At 36.7% G+C, this 19,605-nt stretch overlaps 1 protein-coding gene across 1 annotated transcript in view; it reads right to left on the reverse strand.

Moving 5' to 3' along the window:
- The window catches only part of WDPCP (WD repeat containing planar cell polarity effector), a 346,888-nt gene that overhangs the window by 295,603 nt on the left and 31,680 nt on the right, over nucleotides 1-19,605 (reverse strand). Inside the window, exons 5-6 of the mRNA XM_055329451.1 lie at nucleotides 19,168-19,238; nucleotides 18,843-18,902 (exon numbers count right to left, since the gene is read on the reverse strand). Of these exons, the coding sequence (XP_055185426.1) occupies nucleotides 18,843-18,902; nucleotides 19,168-19,238 (131 nt within the window). The remainder of the gene's footprint in view (nucleotides 1-18,842; nucleotides 18,903-19,167; nucleotides 19,239-19,605) is intronic.

A 19,605-nucleotide genomic window follows, 5' to 3' on the forward strand; every position in this document is an offset into this window, starting at 1 on the left:
TGGTTCTCAACTGAGGTTGATTTTGACCACCAGGGGACATCTGGCAATGTCTGGAGACACTGAGGATCATAAGCTCCATATATGAGTCACTTCCACAGAGGCTCACCTGAGGAGAGGGTTCCTAAATGAGCTGCTGTGGAGGTGAACGTGTTTTTCCTACCTTCATCAAGCAGATTTGGGGGATCATCAAATTCTAATCAACATTTTCAATACATAAAGAAAGGGTAATGACTGAGGACCTGGTCAGGTATCTTAAATGGAGTGGTGAGCAGTGCACAGTTCAAATCAGGAGCCTGGAGGAAGTCTGTTCTGTATGTTTCTAGATGTTCAGGGCAATAAGTGATGACTAATGCCTGTTGTCAAGACAGAAAGAGCTCCAGGGCAAGTCAGAGAGCTACTGTAGCTTGATAGAAATATCCTGTAAGAACACCTCCTTGCTTTTGTTCTAATTTTCAGCTCACCAATCAACATTCTTATCTATAGTCTCTTGAGTAATTCAGCTATTAGGTGGGAATGCCCCCAAGCAAATGAACAAAATCTATGATGCCAGATATATCTGACACTATAAATTAATAAATTGCCATGCTAGTTAATAAATCAGCTGCTTCTGAGTTTGGTTTTTGTGAATGTTGTTAGTAGAAGAAAACAAATGGAGATAACATAAAAGATAAGTTTAATCAGAAGTTTCTGATACATTGTCTATGATACATTGTTGAAGTTGGAGGGGGAGGTGCAGAATTTCCAAAAGTTGCAGGCCTGCATAAATAGCATCGTCCCATTTTTTTAAGGAAAAAAAGTAGTGTGATATGTGTATTATATACATATGCATGTAGAAATTATCTGTATAAATACAAGAAAATGTCAGAAAAAATATGCCCAAAACCATTGATGCCAGGTATCTCAAAGAGGTGAAATTAGGAGCAAGAGGCATGAATTTTTACTTTTAGCCTCATAGACTTTTCAAAAATTGGGATTATGGATGGTTTTTTTAACTTCTTATATGTCTTCGGTGTTTTTCTATAAAGCTGTTTAAAAACAAAGCAGCAGCTCTTAAAATATCTAGTCACAAATACATCTCTTATTTCATGGTCTTACAGAGATGCCTTTATGCCACAAAATGCATTTCTAAGAAGTCAGAATTTAAATCATACTGAAAATGAACTACAATAGTGGCTCCTTACTAAAAGGATCAAATAGAAAACTGGAGTCCCTCTCCTCTGCAATTTCACTTACTTAAAAAAAAAAAAAAAACCAACATTCTCTTTTTTTCTTATACTGCCTTAATATTATTAAATTGTTCATCCATGTCCAACTCCCTTACTTATTAAAAAGAGTATTGTTCAAAACATGGTAAATCCAAATTATGGATTATTATGCACCTACTAAAAATAAGGAAGTAGATATAGATATTGAAAGGTATGTTATACACTGTTAAGTGAAGCAAGTTACAGAACAATATGTACAGAGTAATTCTACTTACTTTTTTTTTTAAGATTTTATTTATTTATTTATGAAAGACACAGAGAGAGAGGGGCAGAGATACAACACAGGCAGAGTTCGGAGAAGTAGGCTCCATGCAGGGAGCCCGATGTGGGACTTGACCCTGGGACTCCAGGATCACGCCGTGGGCCAAAGGCAGGCGCTAAACCACTGAACCACCCAGGAGTCCCTCCACTTACTTTAAAAACAAATGTATATGCATACATAAACACAGAGGAATGTTTGAAAATGCATGGAGGAAGGACATAAACCAAACTGCTGAAAGTGGTTATCATGGAGCGGGGAATGAACTTGGGGTCGGGGGGTACTTTTACTTTTTATATATACCTGTTTTTATTGTCTGCCAGTTTACAGTGATAAGGAGTCTTTTTAATTATTTTAAATTTTTTATTCTTTATTTGTTTATTTTAAACAGGCTCCACATTCAGCATGAGGCTTGAACTCACAACCCTGAGATCAAGAGTCACATGTTCTGCCAAATGAGCCAGACAGGTGTCCCTAATTATTTTTTATTTTAAAATATTAAAACTGGGAATAAAGATCATCACTGCATCTTTTTTCATTTCCCTTAGTTTGAATTTACCATTTTTAATTGCTCACCTTCACCCAACAGATTTCAAACTCACCAGTATTCTCCTGATTTTAATTTATCTAAAATCTACCATCTTAATAAAACATTTTGTTTATTCTCTTTGACTAGGAATAGCAGTTGCCCCTGAAACATTCTGCTTCTTCTCTGTAATAAAATGCTAATATAGTTCAAATCTAAAAGGGTATTTCCCAAGGCAGAGTCTGTGAAATATTAATCTTTGAAGATGTTCCAGAAAAGCTTGGAAATTTTACATAAACATCACTTCTTAAAGACTGACAAGAGCACTTCCTGAGTTAATTTAAACACACACATACACACACACACCCTTAACATGCAGTCAGAAAGAGAGAGAGAATCTTAAGCAGACTCCACGCCCAGCATGGAGCCCAACCTGGAGTTCAATCTCACCACCCTGAGATCATGACCTGAGCCAAAATCAAGAGTCCATCCAGCACACTTAACCGACTGAGCCACCCAGGAGCCCCAATTTTTAAAAGAGAGTATAGTAGGGGATAAAGTTAAAAAGGTAAGTAGAGGGATCCCTGGGTGGCGCAGCGGTTTAGGGCCTGCCTTTGGCCCGGGGCATGATCCTGGAAACCCAGGATCGAATCCCATGTTGGGCTCCCTGCATGGAGCCTGCTTCTCCCTCTGCCTGTGTCTCTGCCTCTCTCTCTCTCTCTCTGTGACTATCATGAATAAATAAATAAAATCTTTAAAAAAAAAAAAAAAGGTAAGTAGATTGGGAGGAGTTCAATCTAGACTTTAAGAGTAGTATGATGCTACAATTTTTAACATTCAATTTACTGGGGGCACTTGGGTGGCTCAGTCAATTGGGCATCTGCTTTCAGCTCAGGTTCTGATTTCCTGGGATTGAGCCCCACGTGGAGCTCCTTGTTCACAGGGAGCCTGCTTCTCCTTCTCCCTCTGCTGTTCCTCCTACATGTTCTCTCCCTCATGCATTCTCTCTCTCAAATAAACAAAATCTTTGAAAAGAAATAAAATTCAATTTACTGATTTAATTTTTAGAATGGATAATACATTCATGTACTTTTTTTTAAAGATTTTATTTATTTATTCATGAAAGACAGAGAGAGAGAGAGAGAGAGAGAGAGAGAGAGAGAGGCAGAGGAAGAAGCAGGCTCCATGCAGGGAGCCCAGTATAGGACTCGATCCCTGATTTTCAGGATCACGGCCTAAGCCAAAGGCAGTCGCCAAACCACTGAGCCACCCAGGGATCCCCAATTCATGTACTTCTAAAAGAAAACAACAAATTATACGGAGGTAACAGTTAAAAGTCTTGTTCCTAGGGCACTGTTGGTGGTTCAGTTGGTTAAGAGCCCAACTTTTGATTTCAGCTCAGGTCATGATCTCAGTGTTATGAGATTGAGCCCCATGTCACACTCTGTGCTCAGTGAGGAGTCTGCTTGAGATTCTCTCTCTCCTTCCTCTGTGCCCCCTCCCCATTCTCTCTGTCAAATACATAAATCTTTAAAAAAATATTTATTTATTTGAGAGATAGAGTATGAGTGAGACAGAGAACACAAGCAGGGTGAGGGACAGAGGTAGCAGCAGACTCCCTGCTGAGCAGGGAGCCCAACGTGGGGCTCAATCCCAGGACTCCATGATTATTAGCTGAAGGCAGACGCCCAACAGACTAAGCCACCCAGGCGCTCTATGAATAAATCTTAAAAAAAAAAAAAAAAGAAGTCTTGTTCCATTTCCTGTATCCCTCCCACCTATGCTCCCTTTCCCCTGCCCTGGTTAATCAGTTTTCAGTTTCCTATCTATTCTCCAGAGTTATAGGAGGGTTTTAAGCAGAAGAGTGACCAGTTTGCCTCTAAAAAATCATTTTGGCGACAGTGTGGAAGATAAACTGATGAGGAACAAACATTAGGAAGTGTTTAAGTAGCCTAGAAGAGAGATGAAGTGAGGTGGCTTTGACTAAAGTTATGAGCAAAGGGATGGAAGGCCTCCAGCAGATGTGAGAGAGATTTAGGAGATAAAATCAGTAGGAATAAGAGTTTAGTTAGATGTGTGTGTGGTGGAGGGAGTTAGGTAAAGAAGAAGATAATCTCTAAGATAAACAGGTGACTTCCACATTTCTGGTTTCTATAAGTGGATGGAAGGCAGAGCCATTCACTGAGACTGGAATGGCAAAAGAGGAATAGGTAAGGTGCTCTGAGCTCCATTTTAAAGATACTATGTTTACGAGTGCCTGGCTGGGGGGAATCCCTGGGTGGCTCAGCGGTTTAATGGTTTAACACCTGCCTTCGGCCCAGGGTGTGATCCTCAAGTCCACATCAGGCTCCCTGCATGGAGCCTGCTTCTCCCTCTGCTGTGTCTCTGCCTCTCTCTCTCATGAATAAATAAATAAAATCTTAAAAAAATAAAATAAAATAAAAAAAGGAGTGCCTGGCTGGCTCAGTTGGTAGAGCATGTGAACTCTTGATCTCAGTGTTATGAGTTGATGCCCCACATGGGGGATAAAGTTTACTTTTAAAAAATTAAAAAATTAATACACACACACACACACACACACACACACACTGTGTTTGAAATATCTTTGAGGTACCCAAGGGGAGACACCAACTAGGCAGCTAGATTTATGGATTTGGAGCAAAGAGGAAAGGTCTGAGCTCTATAAATCAGCCACTAAAGCTATAGATATAAATCTGATAATTCAGTAGTTCAGAGGAAAGAGGAGAAGGCTTAGAATTGGGCATGGAGGACCTCCAACACTCAAGGACACAGGAAAGGAGTATAGGCCTGAAAAGAAGACCAAGAATGCCAGAAAGGTAGAAAGAAAATTGGAAAAACAAAGTGTAAGGAGAATTAACAGAAAAAAGCACTTCAAGAACAAGGGAGTGGTGGGACACAAGGATGGCTCAGTCAGTTAACCAACCAACTTGTGATTTTTTGGCTCAGGTCATGATTTCAGGGTCATGATCTCAGGGTTGTGAGACTAAGCCCTGCATCAGGGGTTTAAGATTCTCTCTTCCTCTCCCTCTTCCCCTCTGTCTCTCTCTAAAACAAAACAAAAAACAAGGGAGTAGTCAATAGTGTTAAATCTTCCTTTATATTTAATATGATGCTCTAAAAAAAAAGTCTATTGCATTTCGTTTTTTGCAAACTTGTGGCAACTTTTTCATCATAATAATCAGGACAAAAGCACAAGTGGAGCTGGCTGAATGCTGAGTGAGCAATAAGGAAAAGGAGATGACAAATAGAGACAATTCTTTTGAGAAATTTGCTTTTGAAGGAAAGGGATAAGACCTGGTAGTGCTAGTGATGATTAAGACTTGTGGTTATTTGTTTAAAAAGAGAAGAGTTGCACTTATTTAAAAGCTAATTGGAAATCTCAGGGATCCCAAATAGCCAAAACGATTTTTAAAAAGAATAAAGTTAGAGAACCCACATTACCTGATTTCAAAATATATTATAAAGCCACAGTAATCTAAATAGTGTGATTCTGCCATAGAGACAGACCTATAGACCATGGAACAGAACAGAGAGCACAGAAATAAACCTTCACAAACATGGTCAAAGTGATCTTCAACAAGACACCTGAGACCATTCAAGGGGAAGGGATAGTCACTTCAACAAATGGTGTGGGAATAACTGGATATCCACATGCAAAAAGAACAAAGGTGGACTCTTACAGTATAAACAAAAATACCAAAATAGATTAAAGATCTACACTTAGACACAAAAGTATAAAATTCCTAGAAGAAACCAGAGGGAAACAGCTTCATGACATTGGATTTGACAACGATTTCTTGAATATAATACCAAAAGCAAAGACAACAAAAGCAAAAATAGGCAAATGGAACTACATCAAACTTTAAGATTTTAGTGTATCAAACAACATAATTAAAAGAGTAAAAAGGCAATCCACACAATGGGAGAAAATATTTGCAAATCATACATCTGATAAGGGGTTAACATCCAGAAGAAATTTTTTTAAAGTCCTATAAATCAATAACAAAAAATCAGATAACCCTTAAAAAAAAAAAGCAAAACACTTGAATAGGCATTTCTCCAAAGAAATGGCCAACAAAGCAAAGGAAATGATGTTCAACATCATTCATCATTAGAGAAATGCAAATCAAAACCACAATGAGATATCACCTCGGACCCATTAGGATAGCCACTATCAAAAAAACAAAAAAACAAAAAAAAAACAAAAAAAACAAGTGCTGGTGAGGATGTAGAGAAATTGAAACCCTGTATACCATGGCTAGGATTGTAAAATGGTGCAATTACTATGGAAGACAGTATGGGGTTTCCACAAAAAACTAAAAATAGAACAATCATCTGATTCAACAATCCAACTTGTGGTCACATATCCAAAAGGAGTGAAAGCAAGATCTTCAAAGAGATATTTTTACCCCATGTTCATAGCAGCATTATTCACAGTATTCAGGAGAAGGAAGCTACCCAAATGTCCATCAATGGACAAATAGATAAACAAAATGTGGTCTTAAAAAGGAAGGAATTCCTGTCACATGCCACAACATAGAGGAACCATGAGGATATTATGCTGAGTAAAAAAAGCCAGTCACAGAAAGACAAATACTGCATGATTCTACTTATATGAGGTATCTAAAATCATCAAACTCATAGAGGCAAAGTAGAATGGTGGTTGCCAGAGGCTGAGAGGAGGGGTAAAGGGGATTTGTTGTTTAAGGGATATTAGAGTTTGTTTCTCAGGGTGAAAAAGTTTTGAAGATTTGTTTCACAACAGTATGAATATATTTAATATTAATGAACTATATACTTAAAAATGGTTAAGATGGCAAATTTTATGTTATGTTTTAACACAATAAAAATATTTTTTAATTAAAAAAATTGAAATTGATTCGAAATATCCAGTTGACAGTAAGTTTAAAACATAGGTCTGTGCCAGAAACCAAACACTCTCTATATATGTTAACTTACTTACTTCTTATAATAAGCATAAGTTTTTATCTTCACTTTATAGTTAAATAACCTCTGGCAGAGAGAGGTGAAGTAGCTTCCCAAGGTCACACAGTTAGTAAAGCCAGTATTTGATACCAGGAAGAATAAAGCAGTTTGTGCTTTCCACTACACATAAAAGAAATGACAATCATGTGGGATGCTGAGAAGGCCAGAGGACGTGGGATCCAAAGTCTAGGCCAAGGGCTCCCAAACTTTCTCAGTTCATGGCAGCCTACAAGTCTCAGGAATCTTATGGTGCACCTAGGCCAAATGTAACTGCAGTTCCATTGAATAAATAGATCCCAACAGCTTAATAAGTATGAATGTCCCAACAACTTAGTAGCCATTTGAAAACATAATAACAGACATTGAAAAAAATTAATTCCAAATAACCACAATTACTTACCAAAAGGATGTGTGAACTAATGGAAGTTGGGCCCTATACAACTTCTCAAACCTTGAAATCAGATTGGACACCCTCGTACTTGCTCCTGTTCTATGTATCTACTTTTTATCACAGCAAATCCTGAAAAGCCAGCTTCATGGAGCTATGACATCCTTAAAAGAAATATAGTGTAAGCTCATGTTGAAACCCTGTATTACCTACAGCTACTCGTTTGTGTGGTATCTGACAGAAGTCTTGTGTTTTTCTTGAAATTTTTAAATATCCTGCAGGACTCCTGTGAATTCACTGCAGTCCCCAGGATGCCTAATTGCAGAGTTTGAGAACTGCAGATCTAGGTCAAAGTCATAGAAGCAGGGAGACTGGGCCTCAGGCAGGAGTAGGGTCTGTTATGGCAGAAGGATGCATACAGATATAAGGAGTTTTACTTATTTAGCATGCGGTGGCAACTGCGATCTCACAATTCAATCTAGGCTTCTACTTAGACCGAGGAGACAACCAAATGACAGGTATTTCACTGTGAAGAGCTACTGTGAATATTTTATATATAACACCATTTTATAAGCAGCATAGATATAACTACTTTTTATTTCATAATCATTTAAGTAGTATATCTACTTAATATGAATATACAGTTGTTAGGTTCTCAAATCCAACCTTAGATGCTTGGTTTATAAATGAACTTTTAAACTAATTGGTATATTCCGATTTGTGCATCCAATATAAAGTTCTAAATTTGAAACATTTTAGGCATTTGTATAAAAACTCAGTATAAGTATAAATGTAATGCATTAAATGTCTTCTCATTTCCTAGTTACGGTAGCAAAACTACTTTCCCTTTAAAAAGTTGATAAATGTTTGGTATTTCTACATTTCTATTTTGTTAAATATGAAAATCAACGAGACAGATTATTCAGATTTTGAACTCATTTAGCTTTATATATATTTACTATTAACTGCAACTGAATATATGAGGGAAATTCATAGTCCTGAACTAGCTCCCATTGGAGCAAAATACCTTGAGGCTTCCAAAACATTATTAGACATGAATGCCAAGGGCGGAGGCAGGGAAATTACAAGTTTCTTTAAAGAAATGCTTTAAAATGAAAACAATTAATAAAAGAAGAAAGAACCACTTATGAAAAGAACAGGAAGGAAATGTTAATTGATGATACAAAGATGCATTATTATAAGATTGAAAATTTACCGTGTCATAACCATGTTCCAAAACTGGGTTCACATCTTACTGTATTTTTAAGAATTAATATTTACTGTATCAGTGAATTGTCATAGATCATCAAACTTTGGATTAAGGTAATCAAGATACAATGTAAATTTTCTGTTTTTCCTGGAAAAGAATTAAATTTTTGCCTAAAAAAAAGAGTACTTATTAAGGCATGATATTAAATTGGCTGGCTGAACATGAAGATTACTCAGGCACAATGTTGTATATGTACAAATATAGAGATACATGTTCTGATTTTTAATGTAAATCTTTGTGGGTATAATGGTCACGGACATGCAGCACACAGAGCTCCTTCAGGAGGAATGGATGGAGACTGGGAACGGTGTCATAGGTGACTGACAAAAGCTACACTTTCTGTGGTGGCCACCAGCCAATATCTGAGCATGGTTGTGTGCTAACTCAACAGGGGGCTCCTCTAATGAGCAACTTTGGCTCAGGGACTCCCCATTTAGCCTGGCTGAAACTTTCCTAGCACCATTCTGCAGCCTGAGGCCCCTTCGGCCCAATCTTCTTTCATTCCTTCTCCCTTCACAGAGTTCAGACCAGCATCTCAGTCAAAAGGCCCTTCCCACCTACTTTACTCCCTTCCCCCTTTATCTTTCCACATCTCCCCCATAATCTCCTGCATTCCTAGTACATCTTCTATTTAACCTTTATTTATTTTTTTTAAGTGATCTCCATAAAGAGATCATGCCCAGCATGAGGCTTAAACTCAGGACCCCAAGATCAAGAATCACACGCTCTATCGACTGGAGCCAGCCAGGCACTCCCTAGTACAGCAGCTTGGGCATGTTTAAAAAAGATTTCAGTTAAAGGAATACAGGTATAAATTGTTAAAATATTGAAGAATACCTAGAATTAAAACAACTGTTCACTGTCTAATCCTGCCACAACCTCTCATCTCACTTGCAAATGAGACCATTTTTAACTCTTACGGTAGCACCTTCTGGTTCTATGCCCACATTTCTAAGCATGTTTTATCACTTAGGATTGCATTCAGGTGCATGTAAAGAAACAAACAAACAAAAAAAGGAAATAATTACTTACTAGAACGGGTTTGGTTTTCTTCACAGAACCAGAAATCTGCAGTTAGGCAGTCCATGACAGATAAGACAGGTCCATGATATCACCAGGTACCAGGCACCTACTTTCTATTCCCTCCCCCTTATTAAGTGGCTTCCTGTGAACATTACTCAGTAATTAATTCTCCCTTTTCCCTGCATCAGTTATTCCTCTCTCTATTGGATCATTCCCATTAGCATACCAACAAAAATAGATGTTATTTTTCCTATCTAAAAAAGAAGTAAAAACTTTTGACTCCACTTCTCCTTCAAGCTCCTGACCTATTTCTCCATTTTCTTTTGTAACATAACCCCTTCTTATGCTGTTAATTCCTAATTTCTCTACTCCCACTTTCTCTTAAATATATTCTGACCAGGTTCCTGTCCACACCATCTACTGAAATTGCTTTTACCAAGTCACTGATGATCTCCGTGCTATTCCATCCAATGGTCAATCTCAGGCATCTTGCTACTGGTTTCTTATGTTAACAGTAATACTTCACTTTCTTCTTGAAACCTGGTTTCCAGGATAAACACTACCTCCAGTGTGCTCTGGCTATTCTTTATCTCTCCCTTTCTCTATCTCCAATCCCCAAATGCCGGAGGATTCCAGGACTCAGCGCTTTAGCTTCCTCTAGTTCTGTATCTACACTCACTCCCTTGGTGATCTTCATCAACCTCTTGGCTTTAATATCCTCTGTGTGGCTGCCTCCCAAATTTATCTCTCCAGTCCAGACTTTTCTCTCAACTATTTGACTTCTCCACTTGAATATCTAATGGCCTTTCAAACTCTGATGTCCAAAAATGTCACTTCTAAAAAAAAGTCACTTCTGAGTCTTCCCCATTCAGTAAATGGCAATTCCATTCTTATAGCTGTACAGAAATTTTTTCTGTCTACCACATTTGATTCATCAGCAAATTCTGATGGCTCAAAACTCAAAATATACCCCAAATCTGGACACTTCGCACCGCTCAACCACTACCATCCAGTCAAGGCCACCGTTATTCACCTGGACCATAACAACAACCCTCCAACCCAACTCCCTGATCTCATCTTCGTTCTCTTCAATTTGTTCCTATCATAATACCCAAATGAAAAGTGAACTAGAACAAGTTACTCCTCTGCTCAAAACTTTTCAAGGGTTTTCCACCTCGCTTAGAATAAAAGCCAAGTCCTGTCAAAGACCTCGAAAGTCCTATATAACTAGTGTCTACTTTCCTCTATGATTTCAATTCCTGCTACTCTTCTTGCTCATTCCACTCTAGTCATATTGACTCTTTCCTGTTCTTCAAACGTGTCAGGTATACTCCCATCTCAGGCCTTTTGTATCTGCTATTCCCTCTACTTGGAACCCTCTCCTCAAGATATCTTCCATTGCTAACTCCTTCATGTCTTAATCACATGATATTTCAGTAAGGCCTTTACTGGTCAGGCCCATCATGCCCCCCCCCCCACACACACACATAACTCCCTATCTTTCCTGCTTTTCTTTTCTTATTTTTTTTAAAATTTTATTTATTTATTCATGGAAGACACCGAGAGAGAGAGAGAGAGAGAGAGAGAGAGGAGGGAGGCAGAGACACAGGCAGAGGGAGAAGCAGGCTTCTTGCAAGGAGCCTGATACGGGACTCGATCCCGTGTCTCCAGAATCACATCCTGGGCTGAAGGCGGTGCTAAACCGCTGAGCCACCCAGGCTGCCCCCTTGCTTTGCTTTTCTTTAACGGTTTTCACTTTCTTACATACTCTAAATTTCACTTATCAACATTTTCAAGGCTATCTCCCAATTGAAATGTAAACCACAGGAGAACAGGTATATTGGTCACTTTTGTCTATTTTGTTCACTGGTATCCCCAGCATTGAGAATACTATCTGGCATATAGTAGACATGAAATATATATATGCCTCGACTGAAAAAATGGTCAAAAGCAGGCCTCTGCCCCTCAGGCATATCTCAGATCCAGACTAGAGGAAAGCGAAAAGCAGAAACTAAAAAGGCACATCCAGGTGAGTCTGGTTCCTTTAATAAGCTTTCTTGTAAGTCCTACCAGTGACTTGTGGCCAGAGCTACTTCATTTGGCCACCTCTAGCTTCAAAAGGGAACAGGGTAACTGAGTGCTTTTAATTGGTCACATTGCCACTGGGAACGTCAGGGTCTGTTCATAAAGAAAAATGGATATTGAGCAAGCAACTAGCAATGTCTTCCATATGTTATTTCTTTATTACTTATTGATTTTCTATTATCTTGAATCAATATTTAATTTTCTTATACCATTTATATTTTTTTTAAGTTCTACTATATCAGATATTAGATTTATCAGTTCCTTTCCTTCCCTTCCTCCAACATTCCTAGCAGAACCTTCTGTCTCTTGCCCCGTTTTGGACTAGCTGCTCTCTACACCTAAGGCATAGTTACCATCCTAAGATTTCTCTTCATTTCTTTCTTATGTAAGAGTTTCCATTTTCTGAATCCTAAAAAATCTTGTTTCTTGGTTTATTCTATTGCTTTAGGGTAGCACATCTTCCAATAACTTCCTGAGAAAAGTGCCTGACAGGTAAATTTTTTTGAGAGCTAACAAGTCTGAAAATGTCCCTGCTTGAGTAACAATTTAGAATTCTACAGATAGAATTCTAGGCTAAAAATCACTTCCCTTCAGAATTGTGAAGGGATCACTGTCTTCTCTTTGTGTTGCTATTGGGAAGTCTGACTCCCATTCCTCTGTATGTGTCTTATTTTCTTTTCTACTCTGAAAGCTTTTTGGATCTTTTAACTTTTGGTTTTCTAAAATTCACAAGACAAGCCTTTGTATTGATCTTTTTCAGTCATGTTTTTTTTTTTTTTTTTTCCACACTAGAAAACAAGTCTCCAGTTCTGGGAATTTTTCTTTTATTATTTTTTTGTTTCTCCCTCTTGTTTCCTATTACTTTAGATATTAACCCTCTGACCTAATACTCTAATTTCTTTATCTTCTATTGCCTATTGTTTACTAATATGTCCTTTTGTCATTCTGTTCTGCAATACAGGGATATTTCAACTTTCTCTTTCAATTCTTCTATTAATTTTTCTATTTATGCTGTCATGTTTTTAATTCCCAAGAGCCCCTCCCCCTTTCCCAAGTATTCCATTTTTTAAAATAGTTTCCTAGTCTTGTTTCAAAGATGCAACATTTGCTCTTACATCTCTATGGGGATTAATTTTAAATCCCTGAATTTAATTCTGTTTATTGCACTGTTCCTGATTCTTTATCTTTAGTTTTTTAAACTCACACACAGATCTTGGATTTACAGATGGAGAATTTCTTCAAAAGTATCATAACCTCTAGCTTTCTGGTTATATTTTAAAGTATGTTTCTTTAAAATTTGGTTGGAAAAAATAAAAAATAAATAAAATTTTAAAAATTAGTTGGAAGCTTGTTATGGTAGACTTATTAACTAATAGCTCCACTATAAGGATATTGGTTAGCACATCTATCCTTTCAAAGGAAATTACCAAATAACAGTATCTATCGCCCTTGCTCTGAGTCAACAGGTTGGGGAGGGGTATGATCTATTTTTTTTAGAGAAGGATCTCTTGGGCAGCCCGGGTGGCAGAGGTTTAGCACTGCCTTCAGCCCAGGGTGTGATCCTGGAGACCCAGAATCGAGTCCCACATCAGATTCCCTGCATGGAGCCTGTTTTTCTCTTTCTTTCTTTTCTTTTTTCTTTCTTTCCTTTCTTTCTTTCTTTCTTTCTTTCTTTCTCTTTTCTTTTCTTCTCCTTTCCTTTCTTTCTTTCTTTTTCTTTCTTTCCTTTCTTTCTCTTTTATTTTCTTTCTTTCTTTCTCTTTCTTTCTCTCTCTCTCTCTCTGACTCTCATGAATAAATAAATAAAATCTTTAAAAAAGAGAGAGAGAAGGATCCCTTAAACAGGTTATACAGAGCCATATACCTCATGCCAGAGAGGGGAAAGCTGGGGAAAAGCTCACCATTCCAGATACAGACTCTCACTTATTCCCCTTATTCAGTCTAGCCACCTCCCTTCTACGGTGTTTTGTGTTTAGGATCATCAAGTCCAGAAACCCTCTGGGTTGGTGTTTTCAGAAAATAATTATCCTATTTCATTTGTTCTTTATACAAACTGCCTCTAGTTTTCCTGTTTTATCCTCCATCTTATGCCAGGCTAATCTTAATCTCTATGCCTTCTATTTAAACTCTTACTATTTTTTCACTAAGCTTTACTATCTTTTTACTTGGTATTCTACAACTTAGTACTCACTAGTGTCTTAGTGATTTTGTGTATCTATATTCCTTGACTAGGTTATACTGGGGACTCAGCCCACATCTTACACTTCCTTAGTGCATCCCATAATGGTGGCACTCAATAAATACAGTGTGATAAGTTTTATAGAAGTAATATGCTGTTTCTAATAGTTGTAACTTAAGGTCATGGTTTGTTAATTATGATTTTATGAGAAAAGCAAACTGATTTCCAATTTGATGAAAGGAAAGGTCAGGTAATGATGTATCAATTCTACAACTGAGGAAAGTATGATAAACTGAGTTCCATAAACTCACAATTTATCTGTAACAGGCTTAGAAAAAAATTTCTATTTTTACATAGCATGTCAAGTAATTCATTACAAGAACTAAAAAAGAAAACTATCTCTTCTTGACATTAAAAAAAAAAGATTTGTTTATTTATTTTAGAAAGAGAAAGCATGAGCAGCGGGAGGGGCAGAGGAAGACGGAGCGAGAGAATCCTTCGACTTCTCACTGAGTACAGAGCCGGATGCAGGGCTTAATCTCAGGACCCTAAAATCACAACCTGAGCAGAAACCAACAGTCAGCCACTTAATCAACTGTGCCACCCAGGCATTCCACTGGCATTTTAAAATTGTACCTGGAAATGTGGAACTGTTATAGAAAGAAACAGGGGTACAGCTAACTATATCATATACTTTTGTGGTTGACTGTACATATACGATTCAGATTATTTAATCTAAAATCAACATATGTAAAAAAAATAAAAAAATAAAATAAAATAAACATATGTGAGGTTACATCTATCTTAATAACACTGCTCTTATTTTTATTTTTTTTAAATATTTATTTATTTATTATTTATGATAGACATAGAGAAAGAGAGGCAGAGACACAGGAGGAGGGAGAAGCAGGCTCCATGCCAGGAGCCTGATGCGGGACTCGATCCCGGTACTCCAGGATTGCGCCCTGGGCCAAAGGCAGGCGCTAAACCACTGAGACACCCAGGGATCCCCGATAACACTGCTTTTAAATAATTATGCAATAACCTGTAAAATGAATGTGACTTAAAGCACAATAAATTAAGGAATTTAAAAATTCCACCATAGTGGTATACAATTTAATAGTCTCCTAATGCTGAAACTATTATTCCTCTTGTAAAATATTTATAAAATGAGTAGTTTGTAAAAAGGTTTAAGAAATTCAAAGTGGAAATTATTAAACACTTTCTTAAAATAATTTTAGGAGAATAAAAAAATATGTGATAGCTACTTTAACTAAAACTCTAAATTATATTTCATACTTTTAATACATTTCAAATTAGGAATAGGCACAGTCTGAGGGCACCTGCATGGCTCAGTGGTTGTGTATCTGCCTTTGGCTCAGGTCGTGATCCCAGGTCCTGAGATCCTGCTTCTCCTTCTGCCTATGTCTCTGCCTCTCTTTCTGTCTCTCTCATGAATAAACAAATAAAATCTTACGGGAAAAAAAAAAAAAGGAAGAGGCACAGTCTGAAAAGCCAACTTTAAAAAACAGTTTTCATACAGAACATATACACAGGTAAGTTTTCATTTATAAACTTTTGAATTTGCAAGTGGAAGGAATTATTTTTAAATGGTACGATTTATAGTTCATTGGATCAACAACATGATCTAAGTGTTGGTTATGATGACAACTTATAAAAATCTCATTATTCAACAAAGGGAAAAATCCAAGCTCAAAATGTATCTCCTGAAGTATTGGTATTGTCTTGCTAATTCCTAAAAAACTGGACCTTTTGAAGAAATGAGGATCCCTTAAAAAGAAGACAACTAGGAAAAAGTCTGTAAGTCTTAAATCTGCCATTTTGGAGGGTGGGGTAAAAGATATACATTGGTTAAGGAGTGGCCACAATCAAAGAGTGAAAGTTCAGTTATGTTAGCACCAAGGTACTGAGGAAATTTAATTCACTCCCTTTTTTAAGAGTATCTTGTGGTCAGTAGTTGCCATTTTAGGGCTAAATATATGGGGAAAACCACTAATAGAAATTTAAGCCCATGTTATGTTTGGAGTTACCACACTGGATGGTGCACAATAGGAGGGCCCTTGAGTAGTTGAGGAATACTTAATTTGCAACTAACAAATAAGGTTAAAGATCCTTTTAAAAATTTAGCTTGAGCATCGAATTTTTAGTTTACTGTAATATTAGAGATTTTTAGGATAACACATATTACACACATATTTATAGAAGACTTAGTTCACTGTATCGTTTAGAAATTGAGAAAATGGATAAATAATGTTAGGAGGTCTCTCATAGGCCTTTAAGATGTGGGTACTAGCACTGAGGAGGGCATTTGATTGGATGAACACTGAGTGTTATATTATATGCTGGCAAATCAAACTTCAATTAAAAAAGAGAGAGAGAGAGAGAAGAAGAAGAAATCTGAGTGGGAAACAAACCATAAGAGAGTTTTAACTTTGGGAAACAAACAGGGTTGCTGAAGGGGAGGTGGGTGGGGGGAACGGAGTAACTAGGTGTTGGTCATTAAGGAAGGCTTGTGATATGATGATCACTGGGTGTTATATGCAACTGATGAATTATTTAAAACTATAATGTAATGATATAATGATGTATTATATGTAATGATGTATTATATGTTGGCTAATTGATTTTATTTTATTTTTTTTTAACATTTTATTTATTTATTCATAGAGACACAGAGAGAGAGAGAGAGAGAGGCAGAGACACAGGCAGAGGGAGAAGCAGGCTCCATTCAGGGAGCCCGACGTGGAACTCGATCCCGGGTCTCCAGGATCACACCCTGGGCTGCAAGCGGTGTTCAACCGCTAAGCCACCAGGGTTGCCCGTTAATTGATTTTAAATTTTTTAAAAATAAAAACATGTGGGGGACTAATCAGGATGATCAGGTGGAGGGCAAGTCATCTTATTAAAATATATAATCACATCAAGAATATGCTGGTAGTAAAAGGGCTATTTTAGGAATAATTTATCAATCATACAAATGAAGCACACAAATATGACAGACCGTAAAGAAAGATAAATTTCATTGGAAATATTAAAAGTGACACTGGTACAACAGCCTGAGAAACCACTATTGTCAGTTTGCTATAAATTATAGAAGTAGTTTTATATATATTCTATCATGAAAATTTCTTTTCTCCATTGAATTAATAGTGAAAGACATCCTTTGCCTTATTCCCCCTACATACAGATACATACAAACTTGCTTAAAAATCAAAAGGTAATAATGTCTATTTAAAAAGGATTGCCTATTGGGATGCTTCACTGCATATTTTAAGATGCCTGACATGTTCCAACTTACCCTGTGTGATGGTAAGGGTGGAGGCCACAAGACAGACCTCTTACTACGGGTAGTAGGCTTGCCCTCCAGTCAAATAATTTCAAGCCTGCTTTTAAGGTGAGTAATGGCATTGAGAAGTACAATCTGAGCTGTACTAAGTTTAAAACTTCCTGGAGCATATTTTGTATTTAATTTTAATGTTTGATTAAAACTTTAATGAAAATAAATTATGAATTTTTAAATAATCTCATCCTTTTGAATAGAATCCTAAGTCAAATTTAGAAAGTATTATGGTTCTAAAAATATTAATTCAGCCTTGCAGATAGTCCCTGGAAAAAAAATAATTTCTGCCACTTGAGTAAGTAACTAGTTAGTTACTTTTCATGAGTAAAAGCAGGCTAGATTAAACAAAAACTGAGGAAAAATTAGAGTCCATTAAAATGACAGTCTAAAAAAATAAAAATAAAAGGATAGTCTATGTTCCAATATTCAATTATGTTCATAATAACTACAAATTCAATGTATATTTATGGTTAAAGCCATGGGCCCAAACTTCAAACAATAATAGTTAGACCTAAAATAAATCATATTATAAACAAGTAAGAATTTAAATTCATATAGGAATATTAATTTCATAAAACAGTTGTAATTATTAGTAGTCCTAATGTAACTTCAATTACATGTATGAGTAGAATATGACTAGTGATTCTTTTAATCACAAACAAGTAAGGCAACTAGTATTTCTTAAGCTTATAAACAAAGCTAAGGCATTTGTCCATTATTTTCTGATCAATGGTCCCTAAATATTATGTCTAATTATTAAATCTAGACCCATTCAACACATAGCTCATGTTGTCTAGGTCCTAACTGTGCTGTCTAACAGAATTTTCTAAGATGGAAATGTTCTGTATTTATATTGTCCACATGACAACATGTGGCTACTGAGCACTTAAAATGTAGGTAGTGCAACTGAGGAACTGAATTTTTAACTTTATTTAATTAGTTTAAATTTATTTTTAAATAGCCACAGGTGACTGGTGGCTATGGCATTAAACAGCATAACTTAGAGGGTTCAAAGAATATGAGCAAATGTCTTGTTATGTTAGGTCTAACTATAGTACGCTTGTTGATTTCCATAAGCATGGTATTTACAAATGCTTACTCAAAGTAATATGCCAAAAAACCTTTTGTCCTGTGGTTTTATCTTCACTCAAAAATATGATTAAATCTATTCCAGGAAACATCCAATCAACATTAAAACAAATCTGAACAAAAAATACCGTCTGAAAAGACTTTTATTAGCTGACATATTAGCTGATGCTAGTTCATACTGTCAGCACAACTATACTGATTAATGAGGCAGCCTGGTGGCCTCTGTCAATCTGTCTAATGTTGGTTTTAGAATGACTAGAATTCAAACTCTGAAATATCCACTCCTAAAAAGTTTTTGTCCATTATCTATCATAACACAAGAATACCAATTACTGCATAGTTTTCAGCTCCATTGGTTAAACACTGCAAAAGTATGCCAAACCATTTTACCCGACAGACATATTTGTTCTTCCATTTGCTCAGCACACAGTGACTGTTTTGCATCAATTCCTGAAAGAAACAGAAAAGAGAGAGTGCAGTTGGCTATATACATTGTTGTTATCAGTTAGAGTGCTTCTGATTTGCAAGCACCAAGAAAAAAAAAAAAAAAAGATCAGCATGCCACACAAAGATGCAACTGTTTTGGAACTCCTCACTAGACAAAAGCAAAGCTATCATCACCAGGAGAGCTGATCCTTTATGAAAATTAAAACTGTTGAAAGATGTTTTAAAACAGATTTGTTTGTTGCCATTTTTGAAACTTTTGGAAAGATACCTCCAACTCCTTGAGTGAGTCTCGAAGTTTTTCTGGGCGTCTATTTTTGAGTGTCCACGGATAATCTCGTGCTGGCAAATGAAACATGTATTACAGTTAGTTAAACATGATTTAAAACGGAAACTCTGCTTAGCAGTGTGCCTAGGAGGATTAAAATAAAACACCTCCTTAATTGAGAGGAAGTGGGCTTCATTTCCATCATCAAATAACAGCCTTTTGAAAGGCTCTGTCATAGGAACAGGATTTTTACCACAAAACAACCTCGGTGATCATAATTTTATGAGGACAACCAATATGGCTCAGAGAATTCCTGAGAAAGTTTCCTAGTCCTGGAAATCTAGTACCTAATTGTAAATGACCAAACTCTTTACCAGAGAAGTAACTTTTTCATACAAATAATTAAAAGGTTCAATCCAAAAGAAATTCCAAATTCTATAA

Source organism: Nyctereutes procyonoides, unplaced genomic scaffold (assembly GCF_905146905.1).
Source record: "Nyctereutes procyonoides isolate TBG_1078 unplaced genomic scaffold, NYPRO_anot_genome, whole genome shotgun sequence".
Classification (NCBI taxonomy): Eukaryota; Metazoa; Chordata; class Mammalia; order Carnivora; family Canidae; genus Nyctereutes; species Nyctereutes procyonoides.